The following is a 27,043-nucleotide window of genomic DNA, read 5'->3' on the forward strand; positions in this document are numbered from 1 at the left end:
GCCCATGTAGACAGTGCTTGGGCGGGAACAGACATTGCATAATAATGTTGTTTGTCATAATTATATTGAATTCGCGCATGTACGATAACATAGATAAATTGCATGTTGGGGAGTTTGGCAAGTTCAATAATATTTTAATAAAACAGCCTAAAATTCCGCGACGTTACACATTAATAATGAGTACGTTTTAACATCTTAAGATGTTTAATTCAAATCAAAATGAGTTAGATACATAATACATAGGTGATATACAGTTAACTTAAATGTAAAGAATTAATCTGTTATACATTTTTATTTTTTACCAAATTTAAATACAAATTTCATAGTCTGTTTGAAATTGAATTTATTATAATTGAAAAATAATTTGATGATATTCAGAAATAAGCATGAAATATTATACACAATACTTCTAAATAAACAACAAACTTACTTTAATATTTAGACATAAATTATAGATTTAAGATGGAATAATTGAATACAAAAGTTGATATACTAATATACAGATAATTAGTTCAGTTTCAATTGTGAAATAATTAAATATGTACAATGCTAATTATTTGCCTACTTATTAAGCACTTTGCTAAGTGACGGAGCAGATAATTTAACACCGTTTGGTATATTTCTAGCAATATCCTGTACATTAACGCTCTTCATTAAGTTTTTTTCTCTAGTTGTTGATGTCTTATCTTTTAAAAAAAGATTTAAACATGTTTTTGATGCTTTACCTCTTTTTGTGTTTCCTGGTGTTAATTTTAATTTGTATCTAAAAAGAAAATATCGCTTTAGTTTAATTTCAAAACATTTATAATAAAATTAATTACTTATAATTTGTGAGAGCAGTATACGGTGCTACTACTGGTACAGCAAATAGTAACTCATCTTCAGCGTATGGTATACCAGTTAATGAATCCAACATTTGGGTCTCAGTTAGATCTGTTGGTTTATCTGTTTCATCATCTTCTGAGTTTTCATTATCCTCAAATTTTTTTATTGGTTCCTTTTGAACTTCAAATTGAATTGTATCATTTGGTGCTTCTAGAAGCATAGGCAAAGGTTTAATAAATATTTGTTTATTTCCTGTAGCCTTATTTTTGTCTGTCGACTTTTTATTCTTCTTATCTTTTTTTTTGGCTCTTTTAAGTTTTTTGTCTTCATTCATTGATGACTAGAATAAAATAAACATGTTTTTTATAGTTAAATATTACAATAATTTTTTATTTAAGAAAATAAAAAAATAATTTTTAAATTACTAATAATATAAAACGTCATGCGGGTTAGAAAGGTAACTTTACAGATAAAAGAATAGAAAATATATAGGCTAACCAACATCAATTACCAATCTAACTAAAACAACTATACTTGGATACGTAAGCTATAATCTGGCACAATCAGTTGTGTTATATATATTATTTAAAAAGAGGCTAGTTTGATTATCACTTAAAATATGACCTTTAAACAATAAATAATGATTTTAATTATTTTTTTGTAATTTAAGAAAGTATTATTTATAAAAACTTTAAATTTTTTGTTACTGTGTTTAATTTATATTTTTATATAATCATATGAAGTAATATTTAATAATAACATAACCATAAATAATAGATTTTTTTTTGTAGAAAATTAGTTCAATCTACCGTATAACAATACCAATATAAAATATATATAATAATATATCTTTAAAAATATACTATCTCTAATAAGAATTATTTTTCATTATATACAATGTATCATTGAATTCAAATGCATCAATTACAATAATTACAATTGATCTACTCAATAACAAAGTACACTTCACACTTGATAGCACAGCAAGTTGCCAAATTTGTTTTGATTTATTTTTACTACTGTCTATGAAACTTAACACATAAACATAATCACACATTAAATCAAAAAAAGCGAGTATAAATTACATTATAGCATAACAGAAATTAAATACTGCAGTGTGTCTTCACGCTTGTTTGAGAATAAGAGCATAACGAATATTGGAATACCCTATACTCACTCCAATGTTGGGTTTCGATGTGAGGAGTGAGGCATTTATATAATATTCTCCTTATTTCCACGCCACATTAAGTACTTTTACTGTATCTAACAGGCCCAATCTTGAAAATTTCACTTATCGTTACACTCCTATTTCCCAACATGTCAATTTGAGTAAGTTATACGTGATAGAGTTACCATAACATAAGTTTAATTTCAAAAATTGTTAAATCAAAAAATAAAATATGTAAATTGTTAAACATACTTAAGACATAAAATAAATTTTAGTCTAACCGATTACTTCTAAGTGCCTTATAAAATAGTTATAAATTATTAGTTTTCTTAGTTTATAGTAAGCATAAGATCTCTTTGAATGAGACTAAAGGCTAATAAACAATTAAATAAACTAGGATTTTACTTTAAAGGCAATTGTGCAACATTCACCTATAAGCAAACCTAAATCCTACTATCTTGGATTGATATTTTTTCATAACTTAGATACTTTTAGTATATTTATAGTAATATAGTGTTTAATATTAATTACATGTAATAATTTAATTCTCATTTCTCTTTCATCTTCATCTTGATCTTTGTATTTCTCTTTGATTCTCTTTAACTTTCCTCGTTGACCACGTTTCAGAATTAAAGGTTTCACTGTTTCATTTTTTTTATCTGTAAATTAAATATTTATCAACCAATAATATGTAATGATTGTAATGGAACATTATATTTTACTTAATTTTTATACAACTATAAAAATAAAAATTGTTTAAATAAACAGAATTAATGGTAGACGGTCAATTATCCACACTAATTTTAATTGGGTGGAGCAAAGGTGGCTGATAATTAAATTATGTTAAAAAATATACAATAAACATGAATTTAAATATTTTAGTTAAAAAATAAAACTAATGTATGGTGTATAAGTCTAAATGTATAATATTGTTTTAAGTAGTTTGTTTTTTTTTATATCTAATATGTATTTATTTAAAATAATATTGAATTTTGAAACAACATAACTGGAATCTAAAATAAATTAGTGCAAATATTTTTTTTATTTCACTGATAGTATTAACATATTGTGGATTATTTACACTACACCGTTATATTTGACTGATTAGTTCAAATTAGTTTTTTTTACTTTTCACAAAGTCTTACCTAAATCATTGACTTCATTTAGCTCGTTATCATTATCACCATCACTATCTGAAGACACAGAATTCGATTTTTCAACAGATTCACATGTATTATTACAATTTGGAATACTTGTCATATCTATAACACTGATAAATAAAACCATAAATTTAAAAAATATAATTTTTATTTCTAAGCCTGACCACCTAAACATTCCACCTCATATAGACCAATCAGTCACCTCAGTCAGATAAATCCAACATAATTTCTAATCGAAAATTTTGTTTTAAAGCCAACACCCTACCACTCACTGGCTTCTTCGTTATATTGATTTAATATACTCTAGTATGGAATCCAAGCATTACTGCACAGCTGTCCTAATTGACACAATTTGACTTTTGATAGTGTGGCACAACAGTTTCCTCTACAAACTCAAAAAAATGTCTACTTGCTCCATGTTACATTATCATAAAATCCTACCTTGAAAATTAAACGTTTTCATTTAGAATGAACTATAGCTATTCTGAAAACTTTCCTATACTTTCTAACATTTTTCAAGGAAGCACATTTTCTTTACTCTGTCTTCGCATAGGACATCTAGAAATTGTTCCACATAACACAAGTACCTATGCTAATGACACAATAATTCTGGCCGCAAATAACAACCCCAAAACTGATAAGTCTGATATGTTACTAAACAAAAGATGTCTAAAAGATGGTAAATAAAAATAAATGACTCAAAATCTTAAGATTTTATCTTTTCACTATGACCAAATGACTGCACTTTAGTCTCATTTTATAATAACATAGTCAAATACTTGGATTTAACGTTTGACAAACGACTAACCTGGGTTAAAAATCTTTCAAACAAAAGAAAATCCATAAACTCATGACTACAATTATTCCGCCCATTTCTCTGTTCCAAATATGACATCAGCAAATAATTGTTAATTTATAAAACTATTATAAGACCATAAGGTATTCAGATATGAAGCTCTTCTAAACCTTCAAATCTAAAAACTAACCAAGTTTTTCAGTCCATATGCTTCTGTCAAATTGTCTTTACCCGTGGTACATCAAAAACACTTATCTTCATAACAATCTAAAAACCCAACACTATTTCAATTGACTAAATCCTACTTCCTCTCATTCCACTCAAAGATTTTGTCTTTTCATCATAAAAATCCACAAATAAATTGACTCACTTCTCGTGTAATTTTTAACAATCCTCAAAGAAAATTAAAATGGACTTGGCCTAGTGAACTGCTTATTTGATATGTCAAAGTATCACTGAGTACTTCCTTACCCTGTAATTCCCCACTATTATCTAGTATAAAAATCACTTATTGTAGAAACTAAATGTATGATTGTAATTGGCTGTAGTTATACTATTTAATAAGATAACAATAAAAAAAATTATGGCATTACTTTTTTGATGTTTCATAATTAGATTTTAATTCTTTTTCTTCATCTTTATCTTTTTCTTCATGTTTATTATTTGTTTTAACTTCTGCATTTTCATCATCATCATTAACTATATATGGGGTTTCTTTGTTTTCCAATTCAATATTTTTCTCTAGATCTATATAATAATCAAATAAGTACTTATTAAAAATGTAATTGAATATAATATGATAAATAATTAATTAATTAATTTTAATACAGTAAATTCCGTTCCAACGACTCCAGGGGATCAAATTTTTTTTCTCGTTGTAATGAAAATTCGAATAAGCTCTTTATAAGCCCTGCTTTTTGGCAGGGGACTTCTATGATTTTTGTTATAACGGGATTTTTTGTTGTATTAGTATTCGTTGTAACGGTAATTTACAGTATTATAAATGTTGTAATAAGTAGTACCTTCATCACTTTCATTTTCACTTGGTATATTTTCAAATTCATCATTATTTTCTGCGATGTTATCCATGCCTTCACATTCGATACCCTTAACTTTACGTTCATTTGCATGTCTAAACACACATTTATTCAGAATTATAATTGTATTTACATCATTTAAATATATTTTTTAATATTTACCTAGGTACTGAACTATCTTCTAATTTAAACAGAAAGCTTATGCCTAATATAAGATGAGTTGCTGGTAAATAGTTTTTTTTACCACGTATCATAAAACTGCCAGTAGTCAAATATTCTCCAGTGGGTGCAGTTTTGGATACTTGTTCAGGTTTCACCCAAAATGCATTTTGTAAATTAATTTTCATGGACCAAGAAACACTATAATTTTCAAAAAGCATATGTTATATGTTAATTTATTTTGAGCATGATTTATCATTTAACTAATAAATGAAAAGAAATTAGAAAATATTCATAAAAAATAAATGTAATATAATGTATAAGTTATTTCAATGAATGATTTTTAATATAAACAAAATCAAAAATCATATTAACTTTTTAGTTAAGCAAAGATTTAACAAGCTTATAATCATAGGAATAACAAATAGAAAACAAGTAATATTAATTGATTATTAAATCAATATTAATAATAACAATGAATTTTAATAGATTCTAGTTTTGTAAAAGGGTCATCCATTTAAGGCCTTTGATATATTATGTAGAAGATATTTTTATTAATTATAACTAATCTTTCAAGGGTTTAACAGTGATAAATTAAAAATGTAGTGGATCTGCCTTGTCTTAAGAGGACGTAATACATGCATGTGTAGTCTTCATCTTACACACGTGCATTATGGCAAATTTTCGTTCATCAGTTTCAATAGTGTTAGTTTTAATATTAGTGAATACAATGAATTGACCTATTAAACAATTTTAAGGTAACACTTTTATCTAGAGCCACACATGGTTTTTTATTGATGTTATTATTTTTAAGTAAGTTAAGATCTTTTTGAAACTATGTATTTTAAAATTATTATAACTTACTTAAAAATAATAATATCAATAAAAGGCTACATGGGGCTTTAGATAAAACGAGTAGCCTTACCTTAAAATCGTATAATAGGATCATTCACTCTAATATTAAAACTGACAGCACACTATCGAAACTGATGAACAAAAATTTGCCATGTTGCACATGTAAGATAAAGACAAGACATGCAGATACTACGTCCTCTTAAATTTCATCCCGTATAAACTACATATATTTTTAACACTTACATTTGGGTGGTTTCGACCAAATTTAAATACAGGTCTAAAATCATATCTAATTTTAATGACTATTTTATTTTATTTAACTTATATTAAATGTTCGTTAGTCAAAACAAAATCTATAAGATACCTTTAAAACCCTTTTTATCTCACTACTATATCATTAAAGATTTATACTACAATATTTTAAATCTCTAAATTCATTAATTTGATCTGGGTGAATGAGTGAGTAATGCTGGGTTGCATGAAACCAAATTTCAAATTTATTTAATGAATAGTTTTATTGAACCGTTAAATATTTATACAGCCGTGTTTGGGTTGCACAAATCGTACAATAAAAATATATCGGTGTTAAACATGATACCAAGATTTGTGTAGAAATTTAAGCTTATCACAGAAAACGTACTATAAGGCATAAAGTAATATTCTTATTAGTTATTACTCTATACGATATTGCGATTTACTACTGATACCTGATGATAACTGTAGGATTACTAGGATTATTGAATGATTAAAATTTAAAGAGCTGAAATCGGTCCATTAGTTTATAATGAGCTGGTAACCTATATTTTAACAACCCAATAAAACTATTGAACGTTTAAAAATTGTTTAACGAATGAATAAAATTTTAATCATTCGTTACGACGTTAATGATTTAGGTTGATTATAATTTATAAGTAAAACCTACAAGTAGAAATTTATGAAAATAGTAAATCATTAATATTATTAGTACATTTATAGTGTGGATTGAATAGCTAAAATACTAAATAAAAATTAGTTTTTAACTAAAAAATATTTATTTTAAACTTGTTTTTATATTGTTTAAAATTTTCTTTACTGTTAGTATTTTTTTCCTGAATTTCTGATTTCATACTAAGTTTGAAATTAAGTTATAAATAGAAAAAAGCAATTAGATTAAAAAAAAAACCAATATCATTTGTTTTTTTTTCATATTATTTTCATTGGATAAAATAGTCTATTTTTATCCAATAAAACAGAAAACATTGGACTGTTTAGCTATTAGGGGGTCCTAATTTTAAATATTTGATAGTAGTTATTAATATTCATTTCATTTGTGAGATAAGAAAATATGAATTATTATTTTTTTTTTTTGTTTTAACAAAAGAATGAGAATAAATTATATTTTTATACATTATAATACTAACTTAACATTTTAAAACCTCTGTAGATTTTTTGAGTAGTTGATAAATTATTAAACTTTCTAACTTTTGTGTTACATTAAAGTATTTAATATGTACCCAAATTTTACTACATTTCGCATAAATATATTAATATTTCTATAAAATTGTAGCTTTTAGTTATTTTGAAAAGTATTTAATTACCTGTAGGAAATTGCCATAACAGCTGCTTCATTAAGTGTAGCAGGGGGGACAATTTGATTTGTTGGATTTTTAATTAAAACAGTTGTAGCTCCACTAAATCCAGCATGTACATAAATATCTGATGATTTCATGTACCGTTTTACAATAACTTCATTTTGATGAGCATCACGTCCAGCAATAACTAAAAATTAAAAATTAAAATATTACGAATAAAAAAATATATGTACATTTTATTGTTATAAATTTAGTACAATAAACTGTTAAATAAGTAAAAAAAGTACATTTATAAATCAATAGGTAGATATACTAAATAGTTAGATTATAGTGTGTCATAATATGTTCAAAACCCATGTGTTTATGTGAACGTTGAGTATATGAAAGATTGTCAATAAAAGGCCTTATATTTGAAATTATTGATAAACAAAATATATAAAAAAAAAAAAAATATGTAATAAAATATTAAAATATCGTAAAATTTAAAATTTAAATTGTAATCAATTTTTTGACATGTAGAAACTTATTAATATTGTCTTGTTGCATGCAATGCTAGAACAAGCCTTGAATGTTCATTTAACAAATTAAAAATTTGATTCCTCAATCATATACAATTCTGAATTGTGAAAATCATAACTATCTCTTTTTCAATAGAATAAGTTATCATTAAATAGGATTTTGTAATTTCAAAGGAGGTAAAAATTTAATGATGGTTTTAGTTCTTTTCTTTTTCTTTTTATAATTTGCTTAACTGTGTTTTCAGTCTTTTGAGATTAAACTCTCGCATTGCAATTTGCTATTTTCTTTTAATATATATTTTGATTTGACAAATCTTGTGAAGCTTTAAGATATTTTTCATTAAGTTTTTGAATTTTGCAATGATATTTAACTTTATCTGGTGCATGAGAATGTTAGTTAGTAATTAAACAATCGTCTTTTGTATACCAAACCGTACTGATAGATGACAAACAAAATAAATTTCAACAGGATAATGATAAAATTAAGTGAAATACAATATTATTATATTATATTAGTGTTATTTTTGTAAAGTTTCATTTATGGATAATTTAGAATTTATAATCTTTCAAACATACAATCTTTTGTACACTTGACGTTCAAACATATAACATTCAAACACTTCAAACACATGACCCCTTGCCATATTAAATATAATGCGCAACTATTTTATTTTTATAGTAAATTTATAAAATGTATCTAAACAGTGATCATGAACATTAAAAAAATAAATTACTTAACTGAAGTTTTAAAAATTACAGTGTTGTTAAGAATATGTGGCTGTCTATATGATAATTTATATTTTACAATGTGCAGCCTATATTTTAGTTTTCTACATTCCATACAACATTTTAAATATTTAATTTATATAATATTAATAAAATATTAAATAATAGTCATAGTCTAAGTATTTGTGAAATTTAACAATCCAGTACGCATAAGATGTTAATTGTTGTAAGTGTATGCAATAAAGTTAAGTTAGAGTTAGTTCAAAAATTTTATAGCACTTTAATAAATGTTGAAATAACTTTGGAAAAAAAGAGATACAATATATCAATTTATGCCATTGGCATTAAGAAATTCAATGTTCCTGAAAAATAGATAGTAGGAACAAAAAAATAAGTGCTAAGGTGAAGAAATTAATTATTGAAATATGAAATTTTTGAAGTACTTATTAGCTAATATTTTTTATCATAAACTGCATACTTTAATAAACAAATATTATACTATATACACTTATGTAGCTTCATATTATAATGGTAGACAATCAAGCATGTATTACAAATTTATATAATGGAATTAATCAAATGTTTAAATTATATTAGTTTATAGTTTAGCAAACACACATAAATGGTTTGACACGACATAATGAGCCATTTAAGAAAATAGTATGAATAAATATATAATTAAACATTGTAAAACTTTTCAATTTTAAAACAAACAATTTCACATAAATAAAATTTTCAAGATCACTAAACTTAATTAGTTTACTTTGTTAAATAGAATCTGCACTATTACATATAAATTATTTGTCGATAAATTATCGAATTATTTCAATTAAAATTTCAATAATAATTATTAAGCATAGAAAGTATGTTGAATAATTATTGTATTAAATATCTGTTATATAATATATACTATGCATTAGTATAAAATATGAATGAAAATAAAAAATAAACTACGTATAATCAATATGTCTTGGATACAAGAATTGTAAGTAATTTTTTTTAATGTAAATGTGTTCACAACTATAATAAGTGACTTAAGCAAGAAAAATGATGACTCCATATTTGCTACTGTTTACATAATAATCAGCATTAAATGATTATTATTCATACTTCATACTATTATTATTGACTGAATTATCATAGTATGAATCAAAACAAATATTTTACTTATGTTTTTAGGTAAATTAAAAATAAAATAAATACAAAAGTACATTTTTAGTTATTGGTGATTTTATCAAACAACTAATTCACTATAGTCTATTCAAAATGAGATGATGACTCGGTGGCGACCAGTTTTGATTAGCCATCCATGCGCATACCTTGGCCGCTGAGTCATCATCTCATTTTGAATAGACTATAGAGTAGTATGACCTAAGAATAAATACTAAATTTTACCCAAATAATTTTCAGAAGATATAAACCAATAAAACTTTTCAAACCAATATGTTTTGCGAACTTTATTTATAGAAGCAACAACTTGCATGTCTTTCAAAGTTTGTTTAGTTTTTTTTTCAGCCATTTTTAATACTGTGCTTGAGGAATCAATGGTTTTTTTTTCTTTAATAGCTGATTGTTTTTTGGATCCATAATACCTATAATATTAAAAAATAAATATAAATACATATTTATTTTAAAATAAATAAATAGTTGTCTTTTTACCTTTGAGCATTTCCAAAAGCAGATTGACCTAAATCTATATCAATTAATTGACTATTATCTTCATTCTGGTTTTCTTCATTATAAGGATCACTTAGGTAATAAAAACAATAACAATTATAATAAAATATACTAATAATTTATGCAAATTATTTTAGGAAAAACTTACAACAGTTGAAGTGTAATGTGATTCACACCCAATTTTAAATTCTTAACTATAGCATATGTACATCCATCATCTTCAAAATTTAATTGTCTTATCATATCCCAAATTTCGTCCCAATGAAGTTGTTTCGCTACTGCTTGTCTTACAAACTGTATAGTGTTATCAACAAGATCCAAATTATTGGTTATTAATTCAGCTTTAAATTTATGTTCATCTTGTGCATCTTGAAGTTTTTTAAGCCGTTCTTCGTGGTCTTTTACAATATTTTGTAGTTTTTTTACTGCTCCTTTTTCCTTTAAAAAAATATTATTTAAATTGGAAATTAATTAAAATATTTTAAAATGTGAAGGGAGAATTATGTATCAAAATGATTTGAAACAAATCACTCTTACTAAAATTAAAATTGTATTCGCTGGTTTTTTAAAATTTTAGATTTATATGAGTGTATTGATTTTAAAATGTGTTTTTTTTTCTCTGTCTGTCATCACCATTTGGAGCAGTAAAAAAATATTTTGATCTTTAACTTTGAAGTTACTTCTAAATTGCAAACTGGATCTATTTTGTACTTTATTTTTTTAAGATTCCCGGTACTTTTAAAATAACCGGTAAAAAAAATAAATTTTTATAGAAAACCAAATTTAACTGTTATCATAATTTGTTAAAATCACTAACATTTACAACAGTTAGAAATTTATTAGAAATTTTTTTTTTATTTGTAAATTTAATACAACATTTTTTGTAAGTATCTCTACTATATGAACAGCATAGATAGCTTAGTTTAGTTTTAAATAGTTGTTTTTGATTTTAGTTTGTTGAAACAAATTCCCCATTTGAATCTCTCATTAAAATGAGAATTTTTTTAAATCTTACCTTACACTATTAGAGATACATACTGAAAAAATTTCAAATTTTTAGATCCACGAATTTGGTCTGGGCATTGATTAATGAATGAGTATATCACACATTTTATTTTGTACATTTAATGTATTTGTGTATGCCTACTGTCTAGATGTAGGTTGATAAGTAAAACTTATGAGTAGAACTTTTTGAAAATAGTAAATTATTTATCATTGGTACATCTCTAGTTTGAAAGTTGTTAAGATCGAAATTATGTATATTTGCATATTCATTATTCATACAGTGTATGTACAACTATAAGGATTTGAAATTTGGGTGTTTAAAATCAAATGGACTTCATGGATTAAATTTTATTTTGTATATTGATGTGTACACTACAGTAGAAAATTCAATATGAAACATGACACCGTATTAATAACATATATGCATTATGCAGCAAATATTTACTAAGGAAAAGAAATAATGGTAGTGCTAACATGGCTTTTGATGGATATTTGATTGAACTTAGTTTACTTGTCTAACTATACTTTTTATGTTTATTAATTTATATCAGATACTATGATTTAAGTATTTTCAATTTTATGAACAATTTAAAAATTATGATAGTACTAACTACAGCAAACTTTTACTTTAATATTTTATGACATATTTATATTGTTTGTATTTTATATTTTTTAGAACAAACATTTTAAATATTTTCTAATGAATACAAATGTAATTTTCTTAAAGTTGCTGCAATTTTATCATATTTTACACTTTTTTAGTGAATATGATTGTAATTTCTACAAATAACTGTAATATTAAATAAAAATTAGTTTTTAACTAACATATTTTTATTAATTTATGTATATTTATATGTATAATAAATTAATAAATATGTAAATTTATTTCAAACTTGTTTATAATTTTCATAACCAATTATTCTTTTCTGATAAGATTTGATTGAATTTAAGTTATGAATAAATCAATCAATAGTTCTCATTAGATAAAAAAAGCCCATTTTCTATTCAAATAAACGAAAAATTACCTACTGTACAGCAAAATGATAAACACTTGGTCACGTTTTAAATATAATTGCTACATTGACATAAATACTTGTTTAAATATACTAACTTGTTGCATACACTTAACATCATATTTTTGGCTTTCTAAATTTGAATAAAATTCATCTACCGCTTCATTAAAACTTTCATAAGTTTTTGAAGGTAAATTTCGATGTTGAGCAAACAAAAAAGGATGATATTCTTGATTGGTACATAATATGGTACCATCAGGCAACAATTGTCGATCAATTTTTTGAATTATAAAACCCTAAAACATAATTTTTTAAGATTTAAATAAAATAAAACTTTATATTCCTACAAGTCTGACAACATACAGTAGACACTGGTTGTAATAACATATTGAGTGTAATGATCTTAGATTAAATGTCCCAGCAAAACTCTTATATTGTATGTACTAATTTATATCTATACGGATGTTATGGCGGTTATTTTTGGTTATATTAGAAAAATCTTTTATCTTTAAGAGGACGCCATACCTGCATGTGGTGTTGCTGTCTTACTAATGTACATCATAACAAATTTTTATTCAACAGAATGCATTTTGTGATATTAGATTTAATATTAGAGTAAATTTAGCTATTATCAAATTTAGAGGTAAGAATATAATCTAGACAATGATATATGATTTTATTGATATTATCAATATCAGCTGTAAGCCTGTAACTAACTTTAAAATAATAACATCATTAAAAGCATACAACGTTGTCTAGATAATATTCTTACCTTTAAATTTTATAATAGCTAAATTTATTATAATACTAAAATTAACATCACAAAATGTATTCTGCTGAACGAACATTTGTTATGATGTACGTTAGTAAGACAGAGACAACACATATGGGTATGGCGTCCTCTTAATGACTACTTTATCAAAAGTACTATTATAGTCGGTAACCATAACACTTTAATTGTTCCTCTGGTTGGATTCAAAGATTTAGATCAAGGCATAATAATGTGTTAACAACAATAAGTGAAGAATCAAATTCGGTTAACACAGAATATGGCCTAAATTACAAGAAGAATACACAGATAATGAAATTTATAATGTAGATAAAACTGGACTTTATTACAATATACTTTTTAACAGAATATTACAATTTAAAGGAGGAAAATTTTCAAGTGGTAAAATGTCTAAAGAATGTCGGATTGTCTTAGTTTCAGCAAGTATGACTGGTAAAAAAATGAAACTGAGCATAATTGGAAAATCCCGTGATCTGTTATGATTTAAAAACATCAAAAATGACTGTCTATAGATTGTATATATCAAACTCCAAAGTTTGGATGATGTAAAATTGTATTAAATAATTTAGATTATCTATATGTACTGAAGTTATAATTATTTTTTCTATAATTTTGGTTATAAAGACCTATTTTCCTTGGTCCTTTCTACTATAGTTGCATGATAACATACTATGTTATTGTATATCTGCATTTTATACAGACAAACAAAAACTTTATATTTTAATTTAATTAATAGAAAATTGTAAAAATTACATTAAGATCTAAATAGTAATAATACATAATTTATATTTTATATTTTAAAATGATGTGATTTAGTTATCTTACATAATTTTAAATTATTAAACTCTAAAATTTTACTCTACAGTGTTATTTATCTCAAGAACATTATCGGGGGCATTTCATAAGCGTTTTATTATATTTTTATTTTAAAACAATTTATGAATATTTTAAAATGTATAAACAATTTACAATTTTAAAATATTCATAACTTGTTTTAAAATAAAAATATAATAAAACGCTTATGAAATGCCCCCGATAATGTTCTTAGCTTTAAATTCTATAATAGGTCATTTCACTCTAATTTGAGAAATTAATATGGTTATAGCCATTTTTGTGAACGTAAAATTTGCTATGTTGCGCGTGGGTTAGAGAGAGATAACTGATACTACACTGGCATCCTCTTAATTATATATAAATGATTGTCAATTACATTTACATTAAATTAATTCAATTATAAACCACAATACCATATATAAATAACAAAAAATATATAAAATACTTAAGTTATTTAAGTATAGTTTTTTTTCACTAGAGATATTTACTGAACATATATGTAAATGTAATATTTAATAGAACCTATACAGTTGTTTAGCTGTAAATTCTCGGAATTTTACGATCCTTCGTGCTTGTAATATTAAATCTTCTTCATCTAATTAATTTTAAAATAGATCAACAATATAGAACCCATTTCAAGACTCGAACAATTCTTAAAATTTATTGAAACATGTTGTTATTAACAAAAATGTTTATTTAACAATGAATCATTACCCATAAAGTTTAATATTAAAGTTTTGGACTTTAGAAGCCAGCTTATTGATTTTAGCTGGTTAAATTATTTAATAAATTTAAATGAACTGTCCTGAATTACTATCTTTAATCTCTTTAATTAAATCAAATCTCACTTTAAGATCCACGATTCGTGAAAACTAAAATTCAAAAAAGAGAATATAGACCTATTAAAAGACATATTAATATCTTAATTTTAAAATGTTCTAAAATCTATAGAATTTAAATCTAATCTCTTTTCATTACAATGTATGTTCAATTTACTTTGTATGTAACAATATAACTTATGAGAGGTTTTTGTTCAAAGTAATTATTTAACAACTTAAAGCAAGTTATATCAAATACTGTAATTATTTTTGTAATGGTTTTAAGTAAACATTCTAATAAGAAAGCATATTATTATACAAAAATATATTTTGCAGCCAATAAAATATTAACTTACTTCTTTTAATGTAGTTATATTATCTAAGAACTTCTCAGCAATCGAAAAACAATTCATAAGCTTTTGAATATCTGTATCAATATTAAATTCAACACCAATTTTGGTTTTTGTTGAAAAACCACCACGTATTAACATATGTTCCAATAAACAATTACCATAATCTATAAAATATAAAAATTAAAAAAATTATAATAGAATAATTATAATTTTTATTTAATAAATTACTAATATTACTAATAATAAAAATAATTATAATAATAATCTTCAAATCCTAACCTAAACAATTTGGAAAATTTGAAAAAATAAATTTTTTTAAATTTGTTAAAGGTTTAGCTGTTTTTAGAATTTGAATCAAAAAATCTTCAGTTGGTGGATTAAGTCGATTTTTTGGTCTGCTATTTGGGTATACTTCTTTAACAAAAAACCTACAGTATAAAACATAAAACATAAATAAATAAATTACATAATTAATTAATTAATTAATATACAAACAAAATGCATCCAAGAATTTTATTGATTATTTAAAATATTTAAGGAAATAAAATGAATATTTTACTTTTGCTTTTCATCCTCAGTGTGTGGACGTAAAATATTTATCATAATATAATCTTTATCTGCTAAAATAATATTGCCTTTATCATATAATTCTAGTATAACATGATATGCCGCATCTCCGACACCAAACTGCAGATCAATAATTCGATCAAATCCCATTTGTGTTAATTTTTCCAACCGTTTGTTAGACAAGTGTTTTCTTAACTAAATTTAACAAATGATTCATTGTTATTTTAAATAGAATTTAATAAAAACTTAATATTAATTAAGAATTAAATATATAAGTATATACCTAGTTTAAATAGTATTCATTGTCATTGTTAGATAAGTCACAGTTTATATAATTATAATCATTAAGATTATGTAGATAGCATTTTATTATAATTTAATAAAAATTAATTATGATTGTTTAATGATTATTATTATTTATTATGTAATCATCATAAATAATAATATTCTATAAATAATTTTAAAACTATATTAATACATTTTGAAAATGTATTTCAATTTTATTTGTTTAATAACTATTAATATATTTTCAATATTTGTATTTATTAAATTGCAAACCATAGGAAATTAGAAAATAAAATATTCATAAAGTGTAAACTTGACATAGTTAAAATATTATACCTTCATACTAAAACTACTAGGAGCTTCATTCTTAGTCCATTCATAATTAGTAACATGTAATCGAACACCAGATTCCAATAATAATACACACTTTTCGTTATTAAGTTGAAATTTAAACAAATATGTTTTATGATCTATGTCATAAACTCTTTGTAATCGCATGCCTTTGTACCTATAAAAATAAAAAAAACACTCATATTTAAATTAAATTAACAATTAAAGTATAATTACATATTAATGATAACAGTTACATTCACAAATTTAAAGTAACTTGTTTAATTGTAATATTATTATAATAAAGCTTAACTTATAATTATAACGGTAAAAATATACAATAATACTTATCAATACTTAGTATTTTTAATTGATAAATGTATATTTAGCAATTATTTCTGTTAAGTTATTACTAGTGGTGGCTTTACAATTTGATTCTGGGGGATGGGCATAAACATCACATAATTTTTCTAAAAATATTTTATAATATATTTATTTATGCTAAAATATAAGAAATCATAACCGTGCGCAAGTTGGTAGGCAATTTAGTTAAGGAGGTCCAGACTCCAACCACCCTCCTCCCAACCGATTATTCTCAGCTAAGATCTTGAAGGGAAACAACAATAATTTAAATAAAATAATCACACAAAATCAAGTACTTATATAGTTCTATTAAACCATGGTATTGACGTATTGTTCTACACGGTTAAGAGTTAGGTTAAACATAAAATTACCAAGAGAGTTTTCAATAAATCTTTTTTAATAATAATATCTTTAACGATCAAGAAGATATAATAAAAAATAATTAAGAATACATAATAAAAAAAATTAATCAATAAGAAAACATAATTTGAATAACTTGCTTGTAGGTAGTATGTTTTATTTAAGTTCCATATACTTTGTTTTGCGATACCTAAGGTCTAATGTTTTAAACATTTCTATTACTTTTTCATACATTTTAAGTATGGATTTTATTTTGTTTGAATCCCAAATGAAATTTTAATATGGATTGCTAACGTATGTAATATCATTCTAATTGTGGATTTTTACTTATTTATTATTTTCAAATAGCATGATACCACTATACCAATATTGAAAATTTGAACATATTATTATTGAAATATTATCAAAAATTGGTAGGTATTATTGGTGTTAATGAATAATATAAAATCTTTGGGAAGCGGAAAATCTCGCAGGGGAGCCAGCTACTTCCCCTGTGCACACGATGATGTAAGAAATAAACCAAATTAGAATTATATATAGAAAATCCGAGTCCCTATCGAAAAACCACGTACATAATACTTAGTAGTGTACTACGCGAAAATATAAGATAATGACTAATGAGAATTTACAATTAAATGATATCTAGTATACTAATATAATATAATATTATAAACCATATAAGATCAAAGACTTTTATTTATAATGATTTTATGCCCAACATGTATAAATGTAATACAAATTATTCTAACATAATATTAAATACATTAATGATACACAAAATTCATTAAAATTAAGTCATAAGAAATTTTGATAACTTTTAAAAAGTAAAGGTCCAACAACTATTTTCCAACTTTGATAACTCACAAAAATCAATTTATAAATGGCAGTAAGTTTTGGACAATATTTTTTAAGTGTTTCTGAAGAGTCAGTAATAGCCTCTGATACACATTATTCTACTATAATATACTTGGTTTTAAACTTAGCTAAGATAATTTTTGTTTTTTAATGAAAAAATATTGAAAATTATTATTTTGAATGCTCTTAAATGTATCTTTATCCATTGGTTTGTTTTCAACTTTTTGGAAGCAAAGTTTTAAAATGTTAAAAAATGTTCAAATAATTATATCTAAAACCAATATGGTTTTATAAGTGGTAAGACAACAGCTACAAATGAATTCGTTTTTCAAAAAATCATCCAAGATTTGCATAAATACAATTGATGAATTTTCAACTAAATTGTATAAAATTATTACTAAAGTTAATGATAACAAAAAATAAATTTTCATAGTTGATAATAAAATCTTTAAAATACAAAAAGAAATTGATTCAACAAAATTGAGCCATAACATTAATGAACAAATAAAATTGAGTAATATATAGATACATAGATATTAGTGGTAATCCTGTAACTACTAATAAATCGATATATTCTTGAAATTAGATAATTTAGTCAAGGTAAATCTAGTAAAAGAGGTTATAAAAAACTTAAATAAGTCATATAATAATCATACAATTTTACCATAATATTATGCTGTATTTTTTTTAAATAGAAATGTCTTTGTTCATTCAAAACTCAAAAGATTTCAAAATTGTTTTTTTTACATATTATAGATAAATAATTTTACAAATAGCTTTTAGAATTTTTTAAAAAAATTTTTAAAATAATAAAAAAAAAATATTAAGTGGTTTTGACTTTTTTTTTATTTTAGACCATTATAAAAGGTAAGCTATTAATCATATATTACATTGAAAAAACTGCACTATAATATTTGCATTATTTTTCAAATAGCAGCTACTGACTTTCTAATTAATTTACATACTAAATATAGATCACTTAATAAGAACTCGGTAGAGTATTTATCATTTATTAGCCAATATTTTGCAGGTAGCAATCACATAATATTTGGTGACATTAATAGATCTATTAAGTAATTAATAAGAATTCATAAATTATTTTGTATGTAATCTTTATAGTAAAATAAACAATTTTTCTAAAATGTTCATTGATCGCCTATTTATAAAAATATCATCAAAATGCTAAATCAAACTTCCTTAAAAGTAGTATACCTCAGTGATTGCTTAAGCATAATTTTGAATATTAATGTAGATTACCCAAATAAATAAATAAATTTAATGATAATACTAAAACTGAACTCAATACTAAAAGTATTATTGTATATTATAAACATCTTAATGTTTTAATAAAAATAGAGGGTTGGTATTCACATTTTGTACTTAAAGATGTTAGGAAATCTGCTTATATTTTTAATAAAAAAATGATAATTTAATTTAATTACCCATAGAAATTATAATAATAACAATAACTGTAAATTGAAGCCGTAGATTTCTGCTGGCCTAATAACTTCAATAAGAATGAGAAAAAAATGTAAGTAAAAACTAAAAACTATTAAACATCTATTTAATACGAAACATAAAAATTATTTTTACTATACAGAAATATTTTAAATAAGCTGATTAAAGGATCTAAAAATTTGTATTGTACTAATAAAATTATTTAAGCTGGTAATAATTCAAAGCAAATTTTGGATTATATTAAATTAGTATCTAATACTAAAGTTAATAAACATACAAGTATAAATGCAATTTTATATGAACACGGGAGTATAGTTTTTGACATAAAAGAAATAGCTAATATTTTGAATACATTTTTATTGAATTATAGACCAATAACCTTAACATCAACTATCTCTAAATTAGTTTAAAATGTATTAAAATAAGACTTAAAGAAACTTAAAGAATTTTTTAATAAACATCAATTTGAATTTAGAAACAATTTATTCACAAATTATGTACTATATTACTGAACTAAAATCATTTATGATAAATTTGATAAATAAAATATGTACTAGGTGTTTTTTAGATCTTAAAAAGCATTTGATTGGGTGGATCATAACATTTTAATAAAAGAGTTAGAATATTGTGGCATAAGAGGTACTAGTTAAATTTATTTAAGTCATACTTCAGTAATAAGTATTAAAGAGTAAAAGTCATTAATACACTGAATAATTAATTATCTGTGAATTATTCAATCTCTCAAAGAACAGTCCTAGGTCCCGTCCCTTGTTTAGTGTTTATTATTTACTTAAATGAACTTTTAAATCAAAATATTGATGATGGGAAATATTTTGTTTTGCTGATTACATTGTTATTTTATTTAACAGTGACTGTCAAAATAATATTGAAAGCATTGTAAACACTGGTATTGATACAGTTAAAACTTAATTTGATAATTCACAACAAATTAATTATGATAAATCTAAATTTTTGTAATTAAAAATTAAAAATAATAACATACAAACATAAATTAAAAAATTTAATGTCATGATGAATCTTGTAAATGTAATAACAAAAACTGTAAAAGTGATAGCCCAGCTGTTTTTAAGACAAATACAATTATATTTTTAGGTCTGTATATTGATGATTGTCTAAAATGGAGTGTACATATTGATAAATCAACAATTAATTTAAAAAAATTATTTACATTTTGAAATGCTCAAAATTCTGATTATAATATCAATTATTAATTACAAAATTTACAACCCTTCAAATTGTAAGCTTCAAAAATAGGTAATTACAAATTTACAAAATATATTTAATTGTTATTAATGAATAGAAGTTAGTAGGTTTAATGAGCTATAATGGACAAAAAATATGAAGAAATATGCAAAATATAAATTTAAAATATTTAGTTTATAAACAAATTATTGTAATGGATTTCTAGCTTGGTTTGTTATCATTTAAGTGCATACAGGTAGTAAAATATGAAACTCTCCTGAACTTCATATTTAACAAACGTGTACCAAATATCTATATCCTACAACCTACAAGCCCTACTAATAAGTAATGACTAGAGTAGACGACTTGTAGCATTTACATATTTGTTTTGCTCAATTACAAAAATATCAGAGCATGAAACAAATATGTAACATGCATTCACAAAGCTATTTTTGAAATTTTATTTTGCATATAAATGCATATAATTTTTTTATTTTTTTTTAAGGGCATATTTCTTTCATTTCATACTTTTGTAGACATATTTTAACTTAATTAATAATTTTTCTCTCCACTGACATTTTTATTTTAAATAATATAATCAAAACATAGATTTATTTTTAATTTTTGTTGTATAACATGGTTTTTAATAGTCTGTGAGTGCACGTTTTTCCCAAAAGCATTTGATGTGTTATCGTATTGCTAGTAATTTAATACTTAAAGATTTACTATGTGGAACTAATAAAACTAATTCAAAATATTAAATACAGTTAAATAAAATAAAAGTATTCTTGTTTTTATTTTTAAAATGCATATTTGGTGTTTTTAAATAGCTACAAGTCCTCTGCCCTGGACTAATGACTAAGCTTAATACAGTAGTCACAATTATCATTTCATTTTAAACATTAAATATATATAATATTCTAAAAACTATTGGTTTTGATAATAAAATATGAGGAGTAAATATTTTATATAATAAATACGTAGATATCGATTTTTAGTCAACGAATAATTATTGCAAAACATCTAAACACTCACTTCTGTATTTCGTTGACGACACACATAATGTCCAACGTGGAAAATCGTGTTTTCATTTTTGTGTTGTTTTCGTTCAATCATTAAAAAAGAATATTTATAAATTTGCGGGTCATCCGTGTTCTCGTTTTCGTACAAAAATCCAACGCTAAAATCGCGTAGGTACAATATCGTTGCATTTCATTAACACATGAAATAATCATTATTTACGTACATGCATAGTGTTGATTGTAGAGTTTCTTGATTAGATATCGTGACCGTTATCAATAACAGATAACTCGTCACGGTTTACGATATTTTCCCCAATGAGCGGACGCGTCGACCAAAGTGAAATTAGTAAACCGGTGTCGGTCACCGATCGAAGTATTTTATTTGGTTCAAAATAGATACCCGCTAAGCAAGGTTTATAGATTATACAGAATATTGCCTCATACAGAAAATATATCAAAAAACAGGAGTAGGAGAAATTCTTCCGTGACGTCAACCGTAGGAGACATAATTTGCTTACAATAGCGAACAATGTAAAATATACAGTTTTCACAACCGTTTTTTGAAGTTTTTTCTGCAGAACATCATGTCCACACAAATTAAAAAACATTCCGGCGGGTCATCTTGTGCTGTAGCATCGTGTAAAAATTACTCTAGCAAGATTAAAGATCAAGGACTTGACATATCGTTTCACAGGTATCTACCTAATTTTGATTACTTATAACATTATGTTAGCAGTTAGCATTTCTGTAATTTTTGCCAATGGGATTATTTTAATGTATGCTGAAAATATGTAGGTAATTTATTTTCATGACAACAAAACTAAGAATTATAAATTATGTTTAGATTTCCAAAGAATCCTGAGATCTGCAAGAAGTGGGTACATAAATGTCGGCGAGGAGATAAGTGGAATCCTAAGACATCAGTGATTTGTTCTGAACATTTTACCCAAGATTCGTTTGCTCGAGATTTGAAAGCAGAACTTTTAGGTAATTAGTTTTATAATTTTTTATTGGTGGTCAAAATACGAGTATAATATATTAATATACATGTACATATTATATTGAATGTATCACAAATTTCTAATAAATTAAATAATTTGTGTTCTCATCAATATTTTTTAATTATTTTTCATAAAATTAATAGACGCTTGTACTACATGGAATATAAACTTTTTATTTTTTTTTGTGTGTAGAATATCAAATTTAATTTGAATTAATTTTTATTGAAAAAAAATAGTTTAAACGTTTAAAATATTTGATTTGAGTAATCCGTTTTGACTTTTAGCCGTTTAAATATTCATTCAATTTACTGATAAACAAATGGTTCAGAATAAGTGGAGGTATGCCTAACAATTCCAATTTCCTCATTTCATCATAACATTCTTCACACTTTATTTAATATTATTTTTATACATTTAGCGATTGATTGACACACATGATATACCATACATCCACTTATCAGTTATCAGCTAAATGTCAGAAATTACGTTTAGATATTTTAGCATATGATTACGTCCCTACTTTTCATTAATTTTGTTATTGTTCAGTGATATTTTAATTTATTTTGATTTTTAAAAACATATATTTTTATATTTTAAACGTCAATTGGCTTTAATTAGAGTATAATATTTATTAGTTATATCATATTATTGGCTGTAAACAAGGATATAGATAATATAATTGCAAAACGATTAACACTAGTACTACAGAACGCAGTACACTACTGTCACTACTACACTAAACAGTCTAAACAACACAATAAGTTGAGCCGAAATGTTATAAAACAATTATTTTCACCGTAAAATTAAAAATGTTCTCTTTTATAAGAATATAATTTCAGTACAATACTTACTATAATTTAAATTTTAAAAATATTAAAAATTTAATAGGTATGTACTTAATTTTAAAGAACAAATCTTAGGAGGGATGCATTATTCTAGACAAAATAAGTAGAGAGATGAAAAACAGATTACTCAAATTTAATATTGTAAAACTATTTTTTTTTAATATATTTATAAATGAACTCTTTTGAATTTTTTTAAAATAATTTAAATGAAATTAATAAAGAAAAAGTTTTAAGTTTATATTACGTGTTATATAAGCGTCTATTAATTTTATAAAAAAAATTTTAAATATTTATTAGAACATAGGTTATTTCATTTATCATGTATATGTATTTGTTATGTATATTTGTATGTTTTATAGTAGTATATTTTTTTAAAAATGCTTAGGTTACACTCCTAAAGTTCGTATGCTGAAACCTGATGTAATTCCCACTTTACATTTACCACCAGATCATTCACAAAATGTAACTTCTACTGCAGCGATCAATCGAAATAAGAGAAATGAAATGAAATTAAGGAAACAGGTAAATTTAAAATTTTTAATATTTTTACAATTATAATAAAATAATAAAATATACATAGTGTGTATTATTGGCTTATTTAGTTAAGAGTTTGAACACAGTCTTTTATATAAGACCATGGTTTAGAATTTTTAAATAATATTTATTTTCTATGTCTAACTCAAACAATTTAGTAAAATAATAATAATTTGCTTTGAAATTATAAAAATTAATTACTATAAACATTAGTATAGTTAAAATGATCTTATAAATTATTTATATTAATTTTGAATATTTGTTTGTTTTTTTTTATAGATCCATGATCAATTAATTTTATCTAGCATTGCTTCTACTTCATCAGATTCTCCGTCAGTTGAAATATCTTCTACAATGAATATAGAATCAAATCCATTCCCAGAAAAATCATCTTTAAATATTGATTATGAACAATCATACAATGACCTTTTGAAAAAACACAATGAATTAAAAGCAGAAAATTATGAACAGAAACTTAAGATTTCTTTACTGGAAAAGCCTCTTGAAAATTATAAAAAAATTAATGAATCTCTTCAAACTAATATGGATATATTACAAAAAAATTTAAATTCAACAAATTCAGTTTTAAAAAGAACACAAAAAAAAATGTCTGAAGAAATAAAAATTCTATCTTTGAACAAGAAAAATTCTATCGAAAATCAAGAAAAAAAATTGTTATCAGTTTTTTCTTATAATCAACTAAATCTAATATTGAAGAACAAAAAGCGAATGCGTTGGACAAGAGATGAGGTAGCCAAAGCTCTTACATTAAGATACCTCAGTAAAAGATCATACATCTATGTGAAAAATGAACTACACTATCCACTACCTGGTAATAGACAGTTTTTTTTTATTATTCTAAATCATTTCTAACTTATTTATAAGTTTATATTTTTTCAGGACTCCTGTCTCTTCAGCGATGGGCAAAAACTATCAAAATGAGAAACGGTATTCTTGGTGACGTGCTGAAAATCATGAAACTGAATGGAGATACTTTAAAAGATTATGATAAACTTACTGTTTTAATGTTTGACGAAATGAAAGTATCAAGTACTGTAGAGTATGATACACTAAATGACGAGTTTATTGGTCCGTATAATCAAATGCAAGTTGTAATGGCTCAAGGAATTTCATCTCAGTGGAAACAACCCATTTTTATTGACTTTGATAAAAAAATGACCAAAGATATATTGTTTGATTTAATTGAAAAGTTAGATGAAATTGGGTTTAAGGTTATTTGTTGTGTCAGTAATTGCGGAGGCGGTAATATAGGACTATGGAAAGCTTTAGATATAAACTATCAAAATCCTGTTTTTTGCATTCCTAATGGTAGACGTATAGTGTACATACCTGATGCACCTTATATATTAAATCTAGTTAGAAATTGGTTATTAGATACAGGGTTCTCTATAAATGAGAAAATAATTAATAAAAAACCTTTAGAAGCGCTAGTATTTCATTCAGAAATTGAATTAAGTTGCACCCGGTGTCATGGACATAAACTTACGACAGATCATCTGTCTTGTGAAGGATCTCAATGGCAAAAAGTTAAATTAGCAACACAACTATTATCACATAACACGGCTACTGCACTTTTAAAACACAAACTTATTAATAACTCAAAATTAAGTAATGATACTGGCTATTTTATAGAATTGATAAGTAATTGGTTTGACTTGGCAAATGTTTGTCACCCAAATGACAAGCGGACTCCTTACACAGTACCTTATGGTTTATGTTTTGAAGATCAAAATTCATTATTAAATAAAGTCTATGAAATAATTTTAAATATGAAATGTATTGGAAAACAAAATTTACAACTATTTCAAAAAGCTTTACTTATGAATATAAATGGAACTAAATTACTGCTTCAAATGTTAATAGAAAACAATTTAAAATATTTGCTGACTAGTAAAATAAATCAAGACGCCTTAGAATATTTATTCTCTCAGTTACGGTCTTGTGGTGGTTTAAATGACCACCCATCGCCACTAAATGCACTAGACAGGTTAAGAATGATCATTCTTGGAAAGAATCCTGGTATAGTTACATGTTCATACAACACAACTGATCAAAACCAAGAGGAATTTTTAGTTGCAACAGCTTTTAAACAGGCTGGTATTGATATTAAAGGTGAATTTCAAATACTTGAAAATCAACAAAATATAACCACAGATTCTGAAACAAATACAGCCAGTGAAAATAAGTCACAAGTTAAAGAACCAAGAAAGAACAGTGAAATGACAAATGATGCTGTGGAATACTTAGCAGGTTGGGTTGCTAAAAAGTATAAATCAACATTTCCTGAAATTAGTTCTACTACAACAGCAACAAAATCAAGAGCTCTAAATGACCATGATTATTTAATACCATCTTGGATTAGTTATCTTTCTTATGGGGGATTAATTACTCCAAGTAAAAGCTTTAAGACAAACATTTTTAGAGTAGAAAGATTATTCCAAAAAAATACAAAGAAACTTCTTCCTAGAGGATCAGGGGTAGTTAAACGTCTAACAGAAAAGATTTTCAACAGAACTGAAATTGCACAAAAATATAAGCCTGTAATTTTGTCTTATATAAAAGAAAGGTTGTTGATTCGAATGAAATATTTTAACCAACATGCAGCATCATTAGCTAAAAAAAGAAAAGTAAAAGCTCAACTAAGGAGACTAAATAAATTAAAAAAATAAATTAATGATTCGTTAAATTTATTGAGACTGAATATAAAAAATTATGTTTTTTTTTACTATTAATATATAATAATTAAGGCCAACACTTTTATGCATTTGCTTATTTTTATTGATTTGTCAATAAAATAGCTAATTTATACCAACATTTTTTTCATTATCTAACGATGATGCTGTATATGAAATTGTATTTTGTATATTTTTACATTTTCAAAACATATTTTAGGA

The 27,043-nt window shown here is 24.3% G+C and overlaps 1 protein-coding gene across 1 annotated transcript; it reads right to left on the bottom strand.

Moving 5' to 3' along the window:
* Positions 1-425: 425 nt before the first annotated feature.
* LOC113555944 (nuclear export mediator factor NEMF homolog) lies at positions 426-21,977 on the bottom strand. Its single transcript, XM_026960586.1, has 17 exons — positions 21,762-21,977; positions 16,494-16,665; positions 15,865-16,067; positions 15,585-15,733; positions 15,309-15,469; positions 12,609-12,806; positions 10,641-10,930; positions 10,475-10,564; positions 10,211-10,407; positions 7,578-7,758; positions 5,149-5,346; positions 4,972-5,081; positions 4,543-4,696; positions 3,139-3,263; positions 2,525-2,652; positions 822-1,165; positions 426-763 (listed from the first exon to the last, which is right to left on the bottom strand). Exons 1-17 carry the CDS (start codon positions 21,815-21,817, stop codon positions 562-564), a joined length of 2,958 nt encoding a protein of 985 aa, XP_026816387.1. The 5' UTR covers positions 21,818-21,977; the 3' UTR covers positions 426-561.
* Between the last annotated feature and the right edge of the window lie 5,066 nt (positions 21,978-27,043).

The sequence above is a fragment of the Rhopalosiphum maidis genome, chromosome 3 (assembly GCF_003676215.2).
Source record: "Rhopalosiphum maidis isolate BTI-1 chromosome 3, ASM367621v3, whole genome shotgun sequence".
Classification (NCBI taxonomy): Eukaryota; Metazoa; Arthropoda; class Insecta; order Hemiptera; family Aphididae; genus Rhopalosiphum; species Rhopalosiphum maidis.